General features: G+C 40.6%; 1 protein-coding gene across 4 annotated transcripts in view; it reads right to left on the bottom strand.

Moving 5' to 3' along the window:
- The window catches only part of LOC114558333 (neuron navigator 1), a 90,832-nt gene that overhangs the window by 45,240 nt on the left and 26,158 nt on the right, over nucleotides 1-19,434 (bottom strand). For all 4 annotated transcript variants that reach the window (XM_028582262.1, XM_028582265.1, XM_028582263.1 and 1 more), the window contains 2 exons: nucleotides 12,326-12,428; nucleotides 10,388-10,735 (listed from right to left, as the gene is read on the bottom strand). In XM_028582262.1, the coding sequence (XP_028438063.1) occupies nucleotides 10,388-10,735; nucleotides 12,326-12,428 (451 nt within the window). The remainder of the gene's footprint in view (nucleotides 1-10,387; nucleotides 10,736-12,325; nucleotides 12,429-19,434) is intronic.

Raw genomic sequence — 19,434 nt, 5'->3', positions numbered from 1 at the left:
AGCAACAGTGAAAGTTGCGCGGATGAACTGACAATTAGGAGAAAGTCTCATTTATTTTTTGTGCCTCGTTGGTTTGGACTTAAGTAAACTATGTAGTGTAATGATAGTAAATTAAGAAACTCTAAAGGCTATATAGATGTAGAGGGAGGGCATGCATGAGTAAGCAAGGTGAGGGTGTGTGTGTATGTGTGTGTGTGTTTTACTGTGGGAACCAGCCTTCAGGAATTAACCTGATCATTTCCTCAATCTCTTCTATTACTGTAATAACAAGAAAAGTACTCTAAACACGTAACAATGTTTTACATAAAATGGTAAAAGGGAACACAATTACATAACAAATGCACATTTTAAAGGGTTTGTATACAAAAAAAAACATGTTCTCTCCTGCCACTGGTGGTATCTAGCCATGCAGTCTATATTTTCTTTTTAATTTTCCCAGGTTAAGGTTAATAATGAAACCGTGTAGCTCAAACAGCCTCAGCAAACACAAGAGAATATAAAAGGAAGGTACATAAGGACAATGAAATAGGAGGTGTTAGGGGGTTTCGAGGATTGCAAATCCCCCTGCAGCCCCATATGTTACTCACTGTTAAATCTTTTAATGTGTTTGTGTATTAGTGTGTGTATGACTCCATATGTGCATATGACTGCATGTGTGATTGCGTGTGTATTTGTGCCACTTTATCACACAAACAGATTAATGTCATTATGGTTTGTCAGCAGCGTCCTTCTGTTACAGCTGGAGCCGATTACATCATCCCTGAGAAAAATAGCAAGGCAGATGAATAAAATATATTAAAATACAAACTCAGCTACTAGAGATGAACTAAATGTAATTATCATATAGTTATCCTATTAATTTATGAAACTGAAAAGCCTCTCAAACAATGCACAAATGTCAAAGTTATCTCCATATAATTCTGTTCATATATATGCTCATGTGATCATGGTGCTTGGCATCAAAAATGTGTGTGTGTGTGTGTGTGTGTGTGTGTGTGTGTACATGTTTTGCCCACACGTGGTGGAACAAAGAAGGAGCACACTCCTCCGCTCAGGCAAGTTCCCTCCATACTGACAGGAAAAAAAATTGATTACACGCCGCACTGAGCAGATAGAGCCACAGGAGCACCGCACAGCGCCAAAGAGGCCCAGAGAGGAGCAGGTAGTGGATGACAAGAACAACACATGCCCCATCACCCCCCTGAACCCCACCTCAATCTGCCTCTCATCAACATTTCATGTGAATTGCCCACCGTCTCTGACACACAATGTCGTACAGACAGAGAGAAAGACATAGTGAGACGGGGAAATCGTGATGCCGAAATATTAATATATACTTTTGTGAAAATATTATATGAATTCCATCTTTTACATGTTCTTCTGTCCAGCACCTAATATTTATGGTCTGGATGTGCATGCTTTTGTCAACTTTTTTACAAAATATTGAATTAACATACATTCAGCCTAAAGGACCATACCAGTATTTTCTGCAGCTTTTATTTCCTTAAAGAAATAATCTTAAAGATTTTCATTTAAATAAATGTCTGTTAAGTCTATATGTATCGCCGAATGTGAGCCAATGGCCCACTGATGAATGCCCTTGCATTTGCAACATTACGAACCAGGCGTGGGTGTGGCGACATTCCCGTCGATGCTGTTTAGATCTCTGGGAAGTGAAATCCGAAAACACACTTGCCGAAGAAAACAGAGCATCAACAACTTCTTCAAATCATGCTGTAGTTGATAACAGTGCTGACCATTTCCAACGCATGTAATGCTTTCTGACAAAATTTCAGATTTTTTAATTTATATTTTCTTACTTTTCAGGCTACTATTTATTTCTGTATGGTATTAAAATCAGCAGGCCAACTTTTGAAACTTGCTTGATTGGATTGAAATCCTACACAGCAAACATTTATTATTGTTACATATTAATACAGTTAAAGTCCAGATTAATTTGAAGACTCACCACAATAACATGAAAGTAAAAGTGACTTATGAGCTTTTGATACAAATTCTAGGGATACTAGCAACAAAACATAAACAAAGTTCAGATCAGATATTTCTGAGCTGCACCGGGAGGAGAAATCAAAATAATTCTAAAATGTCTCTGTTTCACCACAGTTTTATGTCCCAAAATCCTGAAATCAGTCTAAAAAGTCACTCTAGAGTTATATTCCTTTTGTTAGTAGATTAGTTTCACCTTTAACCTTTTCAACTCACATTGCTTTGATGGCACACAGCAAATATAAAACGCACACAAATGTATTTAAACTCCTGTGCACAAGGTGATATGAACTTGATGTGTGTCTTTCTTTCCTGCTGGGAGGAGGTCTGTAACTGGACCACAGTATGAGTCATAGTGTAAAGATCTGGCTCCTAGCAAGAGGGAAGCCCTGGGTGTGTCCACTGAGGATCACATCAAGAGAATCAGTAAGAGTGAGAGTGAGTGAGTAAGTGAGAGAATGGCTCCATCACCTGTAAACTAAATCAGATCCAGATGTTGGAAGAGGAATTCATTAATCAGATGTGTCAGGCTGCATTACATTCTGTGTGTGTGCGCGTGTGTGTGAATGCGTGTGTATGTGTGTGTGAGGACAGACAGAGGGATACATTGAAAGAAAAAGAGAGCAAAGAAGTACAGTAAATGTTTTCTTTAGCAACAGTGAAAGAAGCCGCAGATTAACTGACAATTAGGAGAAAGTCTCATTCACTTTTTGTTTGGACTAAAAATAAACTGCTGTAGGTGTTTCATGTAGTGTAATGATAGTCAATTAAGAGTTTCTCATTTTTGGCCAGTAGATGGGGTCAGAGTACAGCAGAATTGAGCTTGACCTGAGAAAGCTAACACTGCTCTCTACACCCAAACACACACACATGATTGTGACCATCAGTTATTACCCTGTCCTTCTGGAGATAAGGTTTAGAGGCAATGACAAGGTCCAGGAGTTACACCTAATTAGAAGTGTTTAACCATTGATACGGTCAGATAGCCATCAGTTAAAGGAATACGCCACTGTTTGTTGAAATAGGGATTATCACGGTCTACCCTGGCTGTAGATAGGTGGGCCAACGCATTTTTTGTTTCTGTGCAAGTAATTAGGTTGTTTTTTTGTCTTTTGTTGGCTCACTTTTACTCACAACATGCTAACCGGCAACATAGGATTCCATTCACTACGGTAACCTAACTAGTGGCGGCGGTGTTGCACCGGACTAAAACAATGCATGCACAAAAAATGCGTTGGCCCACCTATCTACAGCTAGGGGAGACCGTGGTAAGCCCTATTTCAACAAATTTGAATACCACCAAACATTTAGTGGCAGGCAGGAGGCTAAAGTAACCACAGATGACACCAAAGCTTATTCCAGGCATACTTCTCTATTAAAACGTTCCTCTTTCTGTTTCACTTCCCTGTGCTGTACTTCACTGAAACTGAGTGCAACTAGCTCACTTCTGCTTTCTAGAAAGCAGACAGCACTAAATCAAAACACTTAAACCAGAAGACTCTTAAGGGAGCTTAGTGTGTCTATGTCCTGCTCCAAACAAATATTTTCATAATTCAGACATTTAATGTAGTGAACCAGCTTGTCTCGCAGCGTAACCATGGAGACTGCACGTTTACTAATGGGAGGTCGCTCAGAATGGGAGCTCTTCCATCCAGAAACAAAAGCGTCTGCGCCCAGCAGGGCAGAAAACAAGCAACACGCTCATCCAATCGTCTGCACGTGTGTGTGTGTGTGTGTGTGTGTTCGTGTGTGTGTGCATGTTGAGCCCATTATCACCATTCAAACAACAACAATGGCAATCAATACTGACTATCAGCCCAGATGAGACTCAGACAGGTACTGTATGTAGACTTTATATGTTGTGCGGGTTTGCCATAAAATTACACAAAAATACACACATATAGAGTTATTATTCTCCTTTTCTGAGCACAATATCTTTACTACTTCAAGACGGTCCCAATTTACTCCCCATGCACTTTCACACACTCAACATTAGTGCAACGTAGGAAAGCTTCTTTGCCAGTGGCGGATCTAGAAAATTTTATTTCTGCTACAACTATTATTTCTAGTCATAGTTCCATTATCTTTTTGGTTACTATAATTACCATTATTTTGAATCATAATTCTCTGTAACTGTATATCTGTATCCATCTGTATCTAACCAGCGACCACCAAGACCCTGGATCTGTCTGATGTTTATGCCCAAAAGGAAGTTTTTCCTCGCCACTGTTGCACCAAATGCTTGCTCTTTGGAGAATTGTGTGAAATAGTGTGGTCTAGACCTACTTTATCTGTAAAGTGTCTTGAGAAGAGTGAACTGTTGTTGTATATGTAAATATTTACATATCTAACCCTATAACATATACAACAGAATGCCAAAAACTGAAAACACTAACTGTAGCCTCCTCTTCCTCTCTGTCATCTTCATCTGCCTCCTCCTGATCACTCTCTGCTTCTGTCCCTCTCTCTGAACCTGCAGCCTCCTCTTCATCTCTCACAGTCAATTCTTCCTTTCCCTCTTCTCTTTCACTCATGTCTGCATCTCCTTCTGTGGTCTTCTCCTGCTCTGACCTGGCTGGTCTCTCCAGTTCCCTTCCTTCTCCTTCTTCATTTCCCTCCTTCTCTTCCTCCTGTGCACATCTCAGGATTTTCTTGGCTGGCAATATCCCCACTTTTAGGCTTCAGCTAATATCTCCAGCTACTCTGGCCTGCAAAAGTCAAGATGTGAAAAGCTCTTGTTATTCTTCTATTACATTACACTGTATGGCCCTGTAGCTAATAAGTAGCCTAAAAAAAGACGAGATTTATTACATGCACACATCAGTTATGTTTAGACTAGCCTTCTTAATCCCGTTGTATTTGTGTTTTCCCAGTTTGACAGTAAAGGATGTTGCCTGGTTTAATTTGTGCAGCGATATTGTCGTGATATGTGAAAGGAAGTGGATTTTATAGTAGCCTACTCCTTAACTAATCACATACAAATAATCGGTCTCAGCAAGCACTGTGTAGTGTGTTGTAACGTAATGCCACCGAAACGGCGACCCTCTGTAAACGTTATGAATTCAAACATGCCAGTTTGTAATATTTTGTATTATGCTCTTCTAGTCTTTACTGAAATCAAACTAATCAAACAGCAGAATGCGCTTACAAATCACGAGGGAGCGATTTGACTTTTGGCTAACGTAATAGACGCGCTGTTGTTGATGCTGACTCGCCTTTAGCATACATTATAATTATTACAAATTTAACTTTACATGAAACGTGTGTTTTAACTTCACCTGGGGAAACTGACTTCACTTTCAGAGGCTCGGGGGGAGGGGGCAGCTCGGTCGCTCCGGTCTTTGCCGGGATGCAGGGCCACCACACCGCAGCAGACTCGCTGTGTGTGAGCCAGAATGTGCGAACGCCGCTTAGCTCTGCACTTTTGATGCAGGGACGTAGCTAAGTATTTGATTGGCAGGGGGCTAAGATTACATCTACTATTATTATTTATTATGAATTAATATACATTAATTGTTTGTTTCAATGTTTTAAGAAGCCTGTGCACATAGTGGCAGTTTGTTTTTACAAGCAAAGTTTTTTGAACACCAAAGTTAGGGGGGCAGCTGGGGGGGCAAGGCCCTACAGTGGGGGGTCAGCTGCCCCCCCTTGCCCCCCTGTAGATCCGTCCCTGTTTTTTGCACACCTCTTTTGTCGGGCAGGTGCGTAGGATATGATCAAAAGTAGCAGATCAGAAGCTTAGAAAAAGACCTGCACACTGACCATTACGCAAGCAATAATTTATTTAGAAAAATACAACGTTTCGGTCTTAGACCTTCATCAGCTAAACACTCACACTCAACACTGCCAGACTAATAAGTGTTGATCTAATGACAAAGCACAGAATTTACCCTGTTGTGCTTTGTGGTGTTAGATTCAAAAAAACTTTATTGTCTATCACATAATGTTTTGTCTTAAAACAAAACTGTCTTAGGTTAGGGTCTTAAAAATAACATAAACAACATTATCTTTTTTCTAGACAGTGGACTGCTCACTTGTCTCTATTATGAAAATGGGACTATATTGTTTGTGTCAATGACGCGCTGTGATACAGACGAGGTATTACATTTTCAATTCCTACTGGTTACTAGAGGTTACAATGACAGTGTGAACAAACCACTACATCTGTGTAACATATTGGATTTGTCAACGTAAATGGATGGAACAGTGACAAGAGTAATGGAACGAAGGTGCCTTGAAGAGGAATTTTATTTCTTATGCTCTGCTGGAGGATCTTATGTGGCAGAGCTTTGTATACCAAACTCTGAAAGAAAAAAACAGAGAAAACTTCTCACAACAGGATGTTGGATCAACAAATCAGCTTCCTTAATGTGCAGATCCACACAAAGATGTTTATGTGTATCTCCACAGAAGCAGAATTCCAGCTTCACACATATAGCACATGAAGCAAGCAACATTATTGTTTCACTGGAGCTTTATGTGTCTGGCCTAATGTGTCTCTTGTCCACCAACTCCTGAGAAAAAACACCTGGGTCTTTAGCTTGCTAGATGTTCAGTTTTCTTCACCTGCTTTTAGCTAACTGCTGTTAGTTTAGTGCTGGGCAGGTTGCATTATTGGAGCTTGTTTTGCTGAAAACGGCTGACTGCTGCTGCTGCTGCTGGAATCAGGGTTGATAAGAGAGATCAGACTGAACGGCATCATGGGCCATAAATAGCGCAGTTCAGTCTTTCCATAATTGTTGGTTTATTACTGCCAGCAACCTCTTTAACATTAAACAAGATCATCAATTAATGCATTGTTTATAAAAAAAAAGATTAATGCAGGTTTTACAGATTAAAGCATGATCAGGGGAAGGACCTCCTCATCTTCCCCCTTCCCGCTGTTTCCCGGTAAGAATGACGTGTGCGAGTGAAATGTGGGGGGATACTGGGAGGGGTCTGGTACCAGATGTAAGTGGTATTCGTCAGACATGAAGAGGCCCAGGCTAGAAAAGCACAGGAAACGGATAACTGACTTAAGGGTCCCAACTCAGTGTGTGTGTGTGTATGTGTGTGTGTGTGTGTGTGTGAGAGTATAGGGTCTGTGTGTCAGACAGGTCACGGTACAGTCACGGTAAACTTTGTATGGGAATGGGAATCATGCCTATCCAGTGCAACTCAAGTGAGTCACAGTGCCCCTGATGAGTCAAATCCTGTTCACTCATATATGTTTATGGCCAATCTTTAATATTTTTTAAGACACTGTTTCCTCACAATTTAACAGAACAAAGAGATGCGGACTACACAATCCAAACAAAGAACATGTGTGTATTTGTGATAGATAATTTATGTGGGGAAATCCTATGTATTATATATGCTGAGATGAAATATGGTAATGTAGTGTGACCTCTGTATGACAGGGGAAGTGCCTCTATGTATAATGGATGAGTATACATAAATGATGAGATAAGGGAGAGTTATCCAGCATAGGGCTACTTCGAGTTGACTGGGTGGAGAGAAGCAAGGAAAGAACAGCAGCACAAGCCTTCCCTCTAGTGGTAAAGACATTTATTTGGTTTGAAGCCACAGAAGCCACCGGACTGCAGCCTGCAGACTCAAAATGACCATATGTATGATTCAATGAATGCCAACATGAAAAGTTGATTAAGAAATTAGTCGATCTGCAGAAAATTAATTTTGATAGATAATAGTTTGACATTTATTACAACATGCCAATTGTTAGTATTTGCTGCTTTTCTCTGTTTTATTTTTATTTTTTTATAATGGTGTATTGAATATCTTTGGGTGTTGTTGAATACAACAAACAACGTGAAGATCTCTCGAAGTCAAACTCAAAGTCACTTTGGGCTCTGGGCATATTTTCCCATTTTTGGACGCTATATAGAATAAACATTTACTTTTATCTGATAAATATTCAACAGATTAGTCGATGATGATAATAATCTTAGTTAGTTAGTCCCAACCATAGAAAAAAACACCTCTCTGACACAATCTCAACAACATTACAATCTTCACAACGGAAGGATTTGTTGAAGGACCGTGTTCCCTCTATGTTGATTTGACCGTGGCGGCCCCCCACGGCAACATTTCTGCCCCCCACGGTATCAAAAATAGGGCTGCATTGTTAAAGTGTTGGAGAACGTTGGTATTTTAGGTGCATTATTTACATGCTGAAGTAGTTTCACTGCATTAAGATAATGTAATTAATAGTGGGTTTATTGTTATTTGCTACAGAATGCTTAGCCTATATGTCAAGATCAAAGTTGGCCTATATAGTAACTCTTGTTGCAGCGAAGTGTCAGTTCCGTTTCATTGGAAGGGGGGAGTTCGGACCTGCCCCCATTGCTAAAAAAATCCTAAAGGAAACACTGTAAGGAATATTATTATGGATCAAATTAGATTGTTTTATATATATATATATATATATATATATATATATTCCACCCCTTGCCTGAATCCTCACCTAGTGTGTCTTTAAAAATTATAAAGACATCCTGATTCATGATACAACATTTACTTTTACTTTATCTTAATTCATTCAATCGCAGAAATAGATAAAAAAAACTACTGTGTTTTCTATTTTTCTTTGTCTGTCTGCAAGCTCATGCTGTTTGTCTGACTATCATCTCTCTTTCTTAATCCTTTGGCCTGCCAACAAATGTGGCCATTTGTTTTGCCTCCTCACACAAAGCAAAATATAAACCTGTAGAACCACAAATTGAAGGCCATGACCAGATACACAATAACACTACAGGGACCTGAACTGTGTTGCAATTGATTTCCTGGTGACTGGGGGTACATTTTTGTGGTTACCATAGAGCTGTGGCCAGCAGAGGATTTTTTTTTTTTAGTTTGGTTGGATGAGCTCTCTCAGCTTTACACACAAACACACACACACACACACACACACACACACACACACACACACACACACACACACACACACAGAACAGAATCCTCACATTTACAATGACATAATGTGTTTTCTTCACTGTGCTTAGAGTTGGTCAGTGAAACAGGATGCTGTGTGTGCAACCAGTTACAATTTTTGTGTCATACCTCCTCATGCAGCTTTACACACACACATACACACATTTACAATGAAAATAATGTGTTTTTCTTCGCTGTACTTAGAGTTGGTCAGTTCTCCAAAACTAACTGAGGAAGTCCAGGGAACACAACGTATGTCATTCTGCAACAGACAATCTTAAACTTAATTTCCTCTATTTGTGGACTGATGAGAGACATAATTAATTAACGTAATTCTTCTCGATTGGTCATCAAGTCACAAGGTAATGTGTTGTCTTAATGAGACTGACGGACACTCAGGGAGCCGAGTAACAATTTGAACACTAACAGCATCTACCAGCGAGCTCTCTATTAGGTCTCTCTATTTAGATCTCTATAACTGCTATTATGATTTAGTTGTCAAAGAAAAACACAACGGCACAATACACAATCAACAACACCCAGACAGACTCCGAAACACATTCACATTACATAACGTGATTGGGATATTACTCTCTAGTCCATTTTATAGCAGATAACAAATGAAGGATAGAGATCCTTTTCCTGTAAACTGCTCAGTGTTAGCTGCCACAACCTTGCGGAGACTGAACATACGGGTGTGTATGTGTGATGTCAGAAACAAGAAGATGTTCCAATTATAAGAGAGAATGACGTTTCAAAGACATACACCACCTGGGTAACAACCACTTCACAACACAACAAACACAACAAACCTTTCTGATCAACTAAATTGAAATAGTTCACTTTTTCTTTTGTGATGTGATCTCAAGATTAAATCTTTTGATCCAAGGAATCCATGGCGAGTTCAAAACAAACCTCATTCTGACCCTGACAGCTCTGACTGATCCTGCTTTGGCTATGCAGAAAGAGTTACTAGTTTTCCAAAGACATCTGCATTCTAGCTCTGCCAGGAGGCTCTGGTGAGCCAACACTGCGAGGGGTCCACCACATGGAAGCCTGCTGGCAAATTTGACAAGATGATCTCTACATCATTCACGACCTCTGCTAGAGGGCTGTTTTCTGACTATGGCAGAGCCAGCTGCATCAGGGGGGCTACAGCTGCCAGTGTCAAGGCAGACACTATGAGGGTGGCTTGTGATGCATCACAGAGAGGCTGATCAAGGCTTTGTAGTGCTGGTAAACCATTTACTACTGGCCTGACTGCAGATGTGGCATGGTAACAGTTGGCAGGTGGCAGGATTAACCTCACAAGCAACGCTAAAGTAATTACCGAGACACAAGTATCCTGGTTCCTGAAGGCGTCATGAGGTTATAACATGTTCTTTATGCTACTCAAGTTAATCAAGCAGGTGTAAAAATACATTTTCAAATAACAAAGAACAAAACTTACCCATTCCCCAGATCATCAATATCATCATCATCATCATCATCATCATCATCATTATCATCATCCTCGTTTGGGCTCTTCCTGTCGAGGTTGCTGTTGCTGAGGTAATCTCCCTTCAGGAGGGATGGATCCGAGTCGTCCAGTGCTTCGATGAGTTGGATACGAGCAGTGTGGCTGATCCGGAGAGGGATGTCTGACTGGGTGTTACCTGTGGACGGAGCTTCACCAGCCTGCAGACGGGGGCTGGCTTGACCCTGGCGCCATGACAACGGAGAGGAGCGATTTGATAGGCTGGATATTGAGAATGCAGCAGCTTCATCGCTGTCGTAGCACATGGTCCCCTCCACACAGCTGTGGTATAAAAAAGAGGATATGTTTTAGGGTTTCTTAAGAAATATTCACAGCAATGTGCTCCTCTGAAGGGTTGAAAGGTTCAGCACAGTTTTGACAGACAGGAAGTGAATGTCTATCTTCAATTTCCTCATTTTTAAGAGTTTAGGATGTGCTTCCCCCATCCAATCATCTCTCCTCCTGTCCCCACCCTACATCCTCTTCTCTCAAAGGGATCTCAGTGTATAAGGCCGCGTAGCGATTTTACACAAGCTAAGGATTATTGGTTTCCAGGTGTGTGCGGTGTGTGCAGTGTGCCTTTGTATATTTGTAAACACATAAGTAATATGTGTTTTCATATTTCGTTATTTCCCTGGCAGCAAAAATGCCTTTATGTTCCTCTGTGACCTGCATAGCACTTCATGCCGGTGCACATTTGTGTGAGTACAGAAAACAGCATCACTAACATCACAATATAACGCATTCCCTGTGCTGAAGCAGCACGGCACATCACTGCTTAGTGCTTAGGGTGAAAATGATGAGCATTAGCATAATAAAAGTTACTGGCTCTCAAAGTGTTTGACAGTTCATGCATTTGCCTTCTACATTAAAATTAATCTTGTCTGCAGGATACAGAATCATCTGAACAAAAACCATCAATGGAGAGACATTTTCAAATGAAATGCTTAACCACTAACATAAAACAGGCAGGGAAGACATGGCGAGAGGATGAGACAGAGGATGCTACCTATCTTGTTAAAATGGATTTTTACAGACTTTCTGCTTGTTATGCATTTAGTATATATCAGGGAAAGTATGTGTAGACAAAACAATTCCCTTGCTCGCCAATCCATCTGTTTAATTCATGCAAATCTCACACTCTAAACACTTGTTCTTCACAGGACATATTACATCTTGTTTGCACAGGAAACTTCCACCGACAGGCTGTAGGCCTTAAAGCAGAATATGTTTTCAGGGACAGCGGGAGTGATTCAAGGTTATTACAGTAAGATAAAAGTATGAATGGCAAAGGAAATGTATTCCAGCAGGGAACCATCTGCTGATTTGCTCTTCATGTAGGGAGCTCCCACTGAGGGACAGAAAGAGGATACATGGCAGGAGATGCACGGACAGGCAGACAGAGGGGAAGCTCTCAAGGACAAAAACTGAAGACACGCTGAATGCAATCAGAATCGGTGAATGAAAGACAGTAGCAGAGGGAGGGAGAGGACACACGAATGATCACATACACTTAATCACAGCATTATTGCATGTCTTGTTGTGTGCATGAATATAAGTCGTGAGTGTGCATTGGCAGGGTCGGCTTTAAAGTCAGCTTTGAGCTAATCCTGCTTCAGTTCCATATTAACCAATGCAGAGGGAGAGCAGGCGGAAAATGACAGACTAATAGCTACTGGTCTATCAGGAATACTGATATTGATCTGAGAGCCCATAGGCAGTTAACAACCACACCCCAACACACAGTTAGCAATGTCAATAAGAATCTGCCCATCTCAACTGCTGTTCTTTTTTTTCCTCTATCGTACAATAATATGCAGGCCTGGTTATGTGTGTGTGTGTGTGTGTGTGTGTGTGTGTGTGTGGGCTGACCTGTGGCTAAGCTGCACTCCTCTCAGGCTGGTCATGGTTTCCTCCAGGTTCTGTCGAAGGTCCAGAACATTTTGGACTGTCCTTTTCCTCTGGGACTCTGGGTCTGCACACATACACGCACATACATGCACACGCGCACACACACACACACACACACACACACACACACACACACACACACACACACACACACACAAAAAAGGATATTTTTAGACATGAAATGAAATATAAATACATTGTAAAAAAAAAAAAAAAAAAAAAAAAGACCAAATATGAGTTGATACTGTAAATGATGATCATGGGTGTTTCCTCTATTGGCTGTGCTCAAATAACCATGCAGACTGATACTCATATCAGTTCAGTCCCCACACAGAGTGACCAACTAAATATCGAAAATAATAAAAACCTCACAAGGAAAAGACATAACAGAAGTAACAGTTGTTTTTCCAGATGGCAGTGGAGCAAACTAAATTAAATATGATGGCAGACAGACAGACAAAACCACAGAGTAGACCTTTAAGACCAGACAGGCCTCACACTCTAATAGTATCCAGCCAGTGCACAGTCACATCACCTGCCATCTGTCTGGATCCCTCTTTCCCTCCTCTCCAACCACCCTCAGTCACAATGCCCTGGTGCCCGCTCAGTGCACTGTGCCCCTTGCTCTCAGAATAAACCAAAAGGCCTTCTCACTTAAATCCACCAGGGAACACATTGCATTTCTAATATGCTGTAATCTGCTCAGATTGGGCTATATAGATTCACACTGGGCCATCCAGCCATGCTGCTTCATACGTGTGTGTGTGTGTGTGTGTGTGTGTGTGTGTGTGTGTGTGTGTACTGACAACTCCCCCTGTGGATTGGCTTTGGATGCAATATAAGAACCAAAGTGGTTCAACCACTAAGTGATACAGACACCCTGTATTCATGCTCAGGAAACAAAACGTGTTTCAGTTAAAAAACAAACTAACATGCTAAACTAAGATGGTGAACATTAGTATTTAGCTCAAAGCCCAGCAGTGCCTCTATTTATCATGGCTGTAGACTCTGTCTTGTTAAATATTTAACATAAATTCCATTTTTATATACTGAGTCCCTGGAAAAACATATTACTGAAGAAGTCTTCTAACACTATGACCCTGAAAACACTCAACCCTTCCTCCCACACAGACCCCATTCACAACCACCCCTCCTATGAATCAGTCCAGCTGGCTAGTAAGGAGGTGAAGGGGGGGGGGAGACCTTTTTAATAAGTGAGGAGGGCAAATCATGTGCTGCCAGAGGTGTCAGTCTCAACAACAGCTGCAGACTAAACACTGTGCTCACATACACACATATGTATATGCACGGTGGGTCTACTCATATGCACATACTCACTAACACACTGAGAAACAACACGTATGCCAGACCTGATTTATAAAGCTGGATTGATTTCTCCTAAAGAGAATGGCCCCATAGACAATTGATTAGGCAGCCCTGGGGACAGGCAGCTCAGCGGAGAGATGATGAAGTCGTTGTGATCCAACCTTCTGCTGCTCACAAACAGACACACACATTCACACAGCGCGCAAAAGTTTCATAACAAAAAAAAATTACATAAAAATAGAACTACTTTGTTCTACTGGTGGTGTACACAAGAACTGTGTTAAACAATTCAAAGCTATAAAGAGCCACATAATAGCTTTAAAATGTTATTTTGTTTATAATCTGTTTATACAAAGGTTTAATGGGAACAAAGAACCCCTTAAACATGCAAACACAGACAAAGTCTGACACACTCAGCCACACGCAGGGTTTAATTGGCCGATTTTAATTACCCTAAACGTGAGCTTTGTTTAACATCGGCGTCAAATTGATTAGATACGGTCTGCATGATTGTGCATGTGTCTGTGTGTAAATGTATGAGTGTGCACGTGTCTGTAAAAGACTTCCTGTCCTGCCTCTGCCCTGGCCCTGTTGGTCCCAGCTGGCATGGAGAGGGGGTGTGGTGGTGGCGATGGGGGAATTAGGGATGCAAATATCCCTGTCAGCCCTGGAAGCTCCCCAGGGGTGCAGATGAATTACACTGATCTGGTTTAAACTGAGTGTGTGTGTGTGTGTGTGTGTGTGTGTGTGTCTGTGTGTGTGTGTGTATGTGTGTGTGTGTGTGTGTGTGTGTGTAGTGCCTCTGTGCATGTCCATATAAGTGTTGGGACGGGTGCGCTCCATCTGCCTCATCTCAATACAGTTGTGAACATAAACTCTAGCTCTGAAGAGGCTGTGAAAGTAGTTGAGGAGCCTTTTATAATGGCCCACTCAGACTCTTGGAATGAGAGTCAGCAAGTTAAAGTGAGAGTGTTATTGTAAGTGCGTGCATGTACTGCATGTGCAGGACAACCTCTGCATCCTAATGAAAGTCTGCTCTTAGACAAACCAAAGCGACATAAATACTTCAAAGAAGTAAATGAAATAGAACATTGGAAGTTTAAAGGATGAAAGAAAGAGGGCATTTTAATTTGGCATATTCTTCCTACTTCACAACAAGAGTGCATATGGAAAGACAACATAACTGTACAATGGCAATAAAGTGAAGCACTGCCTTTTCTATCTGTGTGTGTGTGTGTGTGTGTGTGTGTGTGTGTGTGTGTGTGTGTGTGTGTGTGTGTGTGTGGTCAGGTCACAAGCCCATTAAACAGAATTGCTGGCTTTTGAATTAGCAGCAATGTTAAGGAGCTTGTTTTTTAATCCACAAGACAGCAAAGCTTAGGCCGATGTTCACATGGTGCTCAAGACTGATGGTCAAATTGCAGCAGGACATACACGTACCCGAAAAAGAAAAAAAAAAATCATATAAGAGTGCGAGGGTGGTGGGTACATAGCTGGAGGTTGAAAATCTGAACGGGTACAGGACTAAAAGAACATGTCACCCAGTGCAACAGTGTGACTCATCTATGTGTTTTTAATAGTCTTTGGACAACAATGGACATCTGTGGCACAAAGAAATAAGCTATATCAGGCATTGGCTACACAGGCAATACTTGTTGGTGGGATAAATCATCATTTTTGGGATTCTTTTTAAGATTTTTTTTTTCATTTTTTATGGGATTAATTGACAATATGATAAAAATATTCAGTATTGCCAAAAGTAGAGTAGGTAGAGAGAGTATGTTTCATGATGTGGACGTCTGGTGGCTACTTGTCTAGCAGACAGAGTGAGTGAAAAAATAAAAGAGTGAAACTGCTGTCCACTTGGTTTCCTCTCTTGGGTCACTTGACTCTCCTCTCCATTAGAAAGAAGAAAAAAACTCCCCAAAGACACACTAATGGCTCTGTCCTTTCAGGAGTAGTCTGCCAGTGTGTGTGTGTGTGTGTGTTTGTTTGTGCAGTAACTTTGCATCCTTCTTTGACAGTGTATTTCTGTGCGGTGACTGTAAATGCTTGTTCATACATCTGCCCGCGTCTTTACCAGCGAGAGGTACAGTTTTGCAGCATATGAATATAGGTTTGAGTAATGGCTCCTGTTTCTATTCTTTCCTTCCTTCCCTCCGGAGTTCATTTGTCCCTGTCCTGTTCACGTGTGTGCACATATGTTAGTGTCACCGTAACACTCCTCTGGCTACAGTACCCTTATTGCATGACAGATGTGTGTGTTTGAGCACCGCTGCTACTGCATCATAAAAGGTCTGGACCTCCTCCGGCGATGTGTGTCTTTAAAATAGTCATACACTTCCAAAGTGTTTTATACAGCATTCCAGACAAGGGGCAAAAAAATCATATAAACAGGATGCTAGTAAAATCTTTGTGGTTTTTGTTGTTGTTTAAGTTTTTACCTTATGCTCTGTTTGACAATATTTCTTTAAGGCATGGTGGTACGACATAGCTCTAAGCGACACATGCAAGTTGGGGCGGTGCTTTGTCTGTTCTGAAGCAGGAAAAACATGGCGGCTGGGTCAAAAACTTTCTCAAATTACAGAGAAAAGGCGAGAAATAAGCAAAAAAGTAACAGCATCGTGAATCGTATATTTGCACATTACTGTCCGAACTCAACCGGAGAGAGTCTTAACCAAGCCCGACCCGAACCCAACAGGCATTCTGTTATTTAAGCTGAAGCACTGAGTTTGTGTTACATGAATATACAGTATACCGCCTGAAATAACCTATGTCTTGCGTTCATGCGTTGTCACGTAGCCTGAAACAGACAGTAGGTCCATAATTTTTATTTACACTATTTCGTTAAGAAGAACTTGAAGCACGTCAAGTAGGCCAAACCCGACCCAAGCCCGAGCATCATTTATAAAAAAAAAAACGTATCAACATCATTTATAAAATAATAAACGTATCAACACTCTAATATACACCTGTCACAATGTGTATATGAACCTGCTTAGCTTGGTTCATTATTTTGTAATTTGTGTGACATGACCATTAAGTATAATATTCCTTATATTCTCTTTTTCTTTTTTTTCTGTCGTCTGTCTTCACTCAGAGTAGCATCACAGCCCTCTGCTGACCTCAGACAGTTTGCAAAACAGGAAGCATTACAACATACAGCCATTCCTGCACATCTGGACAAGGCGGTTAAACACACGCTAATGCACCCAAATGTGCACAGACACACGTGCACTACATTTATCTGCTTCACCAGGATGTTGCAACAGGATATTAGACCCTTGAAGATAATATCTGATATGTGACATGAGCGGCTAATGAGCATATCGGAGCTCAAACAACACAGCATCTGTGTACACTAAATTTGAACAGTTGTTGGTTTAAATGCAAAGAATGCTCACATGATTGGTGTGTCAATGCACAAGTGTGAGAAAGAAGATATTGAGAGATAGTCAGTGGTGGTTTGGGGCAGCTGACTGTGTCGAAATCCATTTAAAATTGGAAGCCCTTATGTAAGAGTAGATTCCATAACAGAACCAGAAAGGATGAGCAACACACTGACTCCCTTAGAAACACAGACATGTGGACTAAATATTTTATATTAATATTTAAATATTACTAATAAATCCAAGATCTTCTGTGCAGCATCTAGCACAGAGTTAAAACCTTTAAACTTCTCTCTCTTATCCTCTCAGCCCAGATCTCCACAGCCCTAAAACCTGGCTCTGAACGTTGACCCCAAACACAAACATATACACATAAACACACTCGCCATATCTCCTTAACCACAGCCCTATCTGCTTAGAAGTCAGAGCGCTATCCGCTTAAAGGGTAGGATGGGGAAGCTTTAAGAGACTTGAGAGGAGTTTACTTTCTCAGAAAAGAAGGTTGAGACCACGCCAAGGTAACAACCAATGAACATATCACCTCTAGTCCTCCTGATTAGGCTTCAAAACACAAAGAGGAATGTGTGTGTGTGTGTGTGTGTGTGTGTGTTTGTGCGTTTGTGCGTATGTATTCCTCTGTGCCGAGGTGCACTGGAGGAGGTTAAAATGTGTGCTTTGACAGAAAAAATATAAAAGGCACAATCTGAAACACACACATAAACACACATGGTACGCAGATGAGACTGTCAAGAAGAGATCACCTAAGGGAAAAAAATCAATCAGTTTGATGGATGTGCGTGTGTTGTTTGTTCGTGTGGCATAATGAAACGTCAAATATATCTTATAATATATATATATATATATATATATATATATATATATATATATATATATAGAGAGAGCTTTCAGCAGCATCTCTTGTGCTTTCTGTGTATGCTTGAAAACTCTATATTCTAAATTCTAAATACAGACTGAGCCGCACGCACATTCAGCTGGCACACAGCCACACACTTACACACATGCTGCATAAACCCAGCAGCGAGCCAAGGCAGACCATAATGTGTGGCAATGTTTGGGTGTATTTTTGTTCAAGAGAGTTGTTTCCTGTAGAACTGTATTTTACGATGTGCTTAAACCCAGCTGCAGCTCTGCTCTCACATGTCAGACAGACAGTCTGCACTCTGTGTTGCACTGTCAATTGGGTGATGGATGAGGCGGTAGAACTGATGACAGCAAGTAAGCAAGTGACTACACTGAAATTTTACAAAATTCATTATTTTCTAGTATTTTTGGCAACAAAAATTGTGAAAAAGCTGAAGGGGACAAGACAACTGTCTTGTTTTGTCTGACCAACAGTCAAAAAGATATTCAGTTTACTCTCATACAAGAGTAAAACCACAAAACATTGAGAACCTGGAACCAGAGAATTTTAGCATTGTTTCTTAAAATGATTCGATCTAAAATAGTTGCCAGTTAATTAGTTAGCACATAGTTAATTTTCTGTTGCTGGACTAATCGATAAATCAGCTCATCTTTCGGGCATTAATAAAATCTAATTATATCAAAATATATGTAATCCTATGTGAATATAGATATATAGATGGATATGTATCAAGATATTGTACATTTTCTGGGGACTCAATTAAGAAGCTGTTTATCACATATATAAAATAACCTGTTATCTGGTAAATCAAATATTGTCATGAAGCAAAGATGGCCTAATTAGACCAGAGATAGTGAAAGCATAGCTGACTCGGTATGCATGATATGGCAAAATATCCACCCAAACTGTAATTTTGCATTTTGGCCTTAAAATTGTTATGTGTATGCTACCGTGTTTGTTTACAGGACATATGCAGGTTTTATCTTTTCACTCTCCCACTCGATTCTGTTTTGTAGCCGCAGCAGGATTATGCATAGATTGTGCAAAACTCAGGTTCCAATTCAAGCCTGACAACTTCCATTGTAGTTTTTGAGATCTGATTGGAGCATGAGCAAAATCACTTTTTTATGCATCCAGATATGTGACTTAATAAGCCACTGACCTGTGATTAACCCTTAAGCATATTTATAATTCAACAAATAGATCGGCAGAGGTGTTCCCAGGTAACATCTCTGATTGCTTGTTGTTGGTTTAGCTTGGACCTACACCACTGACACTGCATTAGCACTGTCACTGTTGTAAGCTAACCACTCTACTGTCATAAGACTCAGTCAGATGTATGTGTCTGTTTCCGTTTCCTACAACATGCCAATAGCTACATCAGTAACAAAGGGCACTTTTATCTGAGACAGAAAACACAAATAGAACAGAAATAGATGAATACTATTTACAATAAGCATTCCTCATCACAA

This window comes from Perca flavescens, chromosome 7 (assembly GCF_004354835.1).
Source record: "Perca flavescens isolate YP-PL-M2 chromosome 7, PFLA_1.0, whole genome shotgun sequence".
Classification (NCBI taxonomy): Eukaryota; Metazoa; Chordata; class Actinopteri; order Perciformes; family Percidae; genus Perca; species Perca flavescens.
This window is presented reverse-complemented; position numbering and strand designations above follow the sequence as displayed.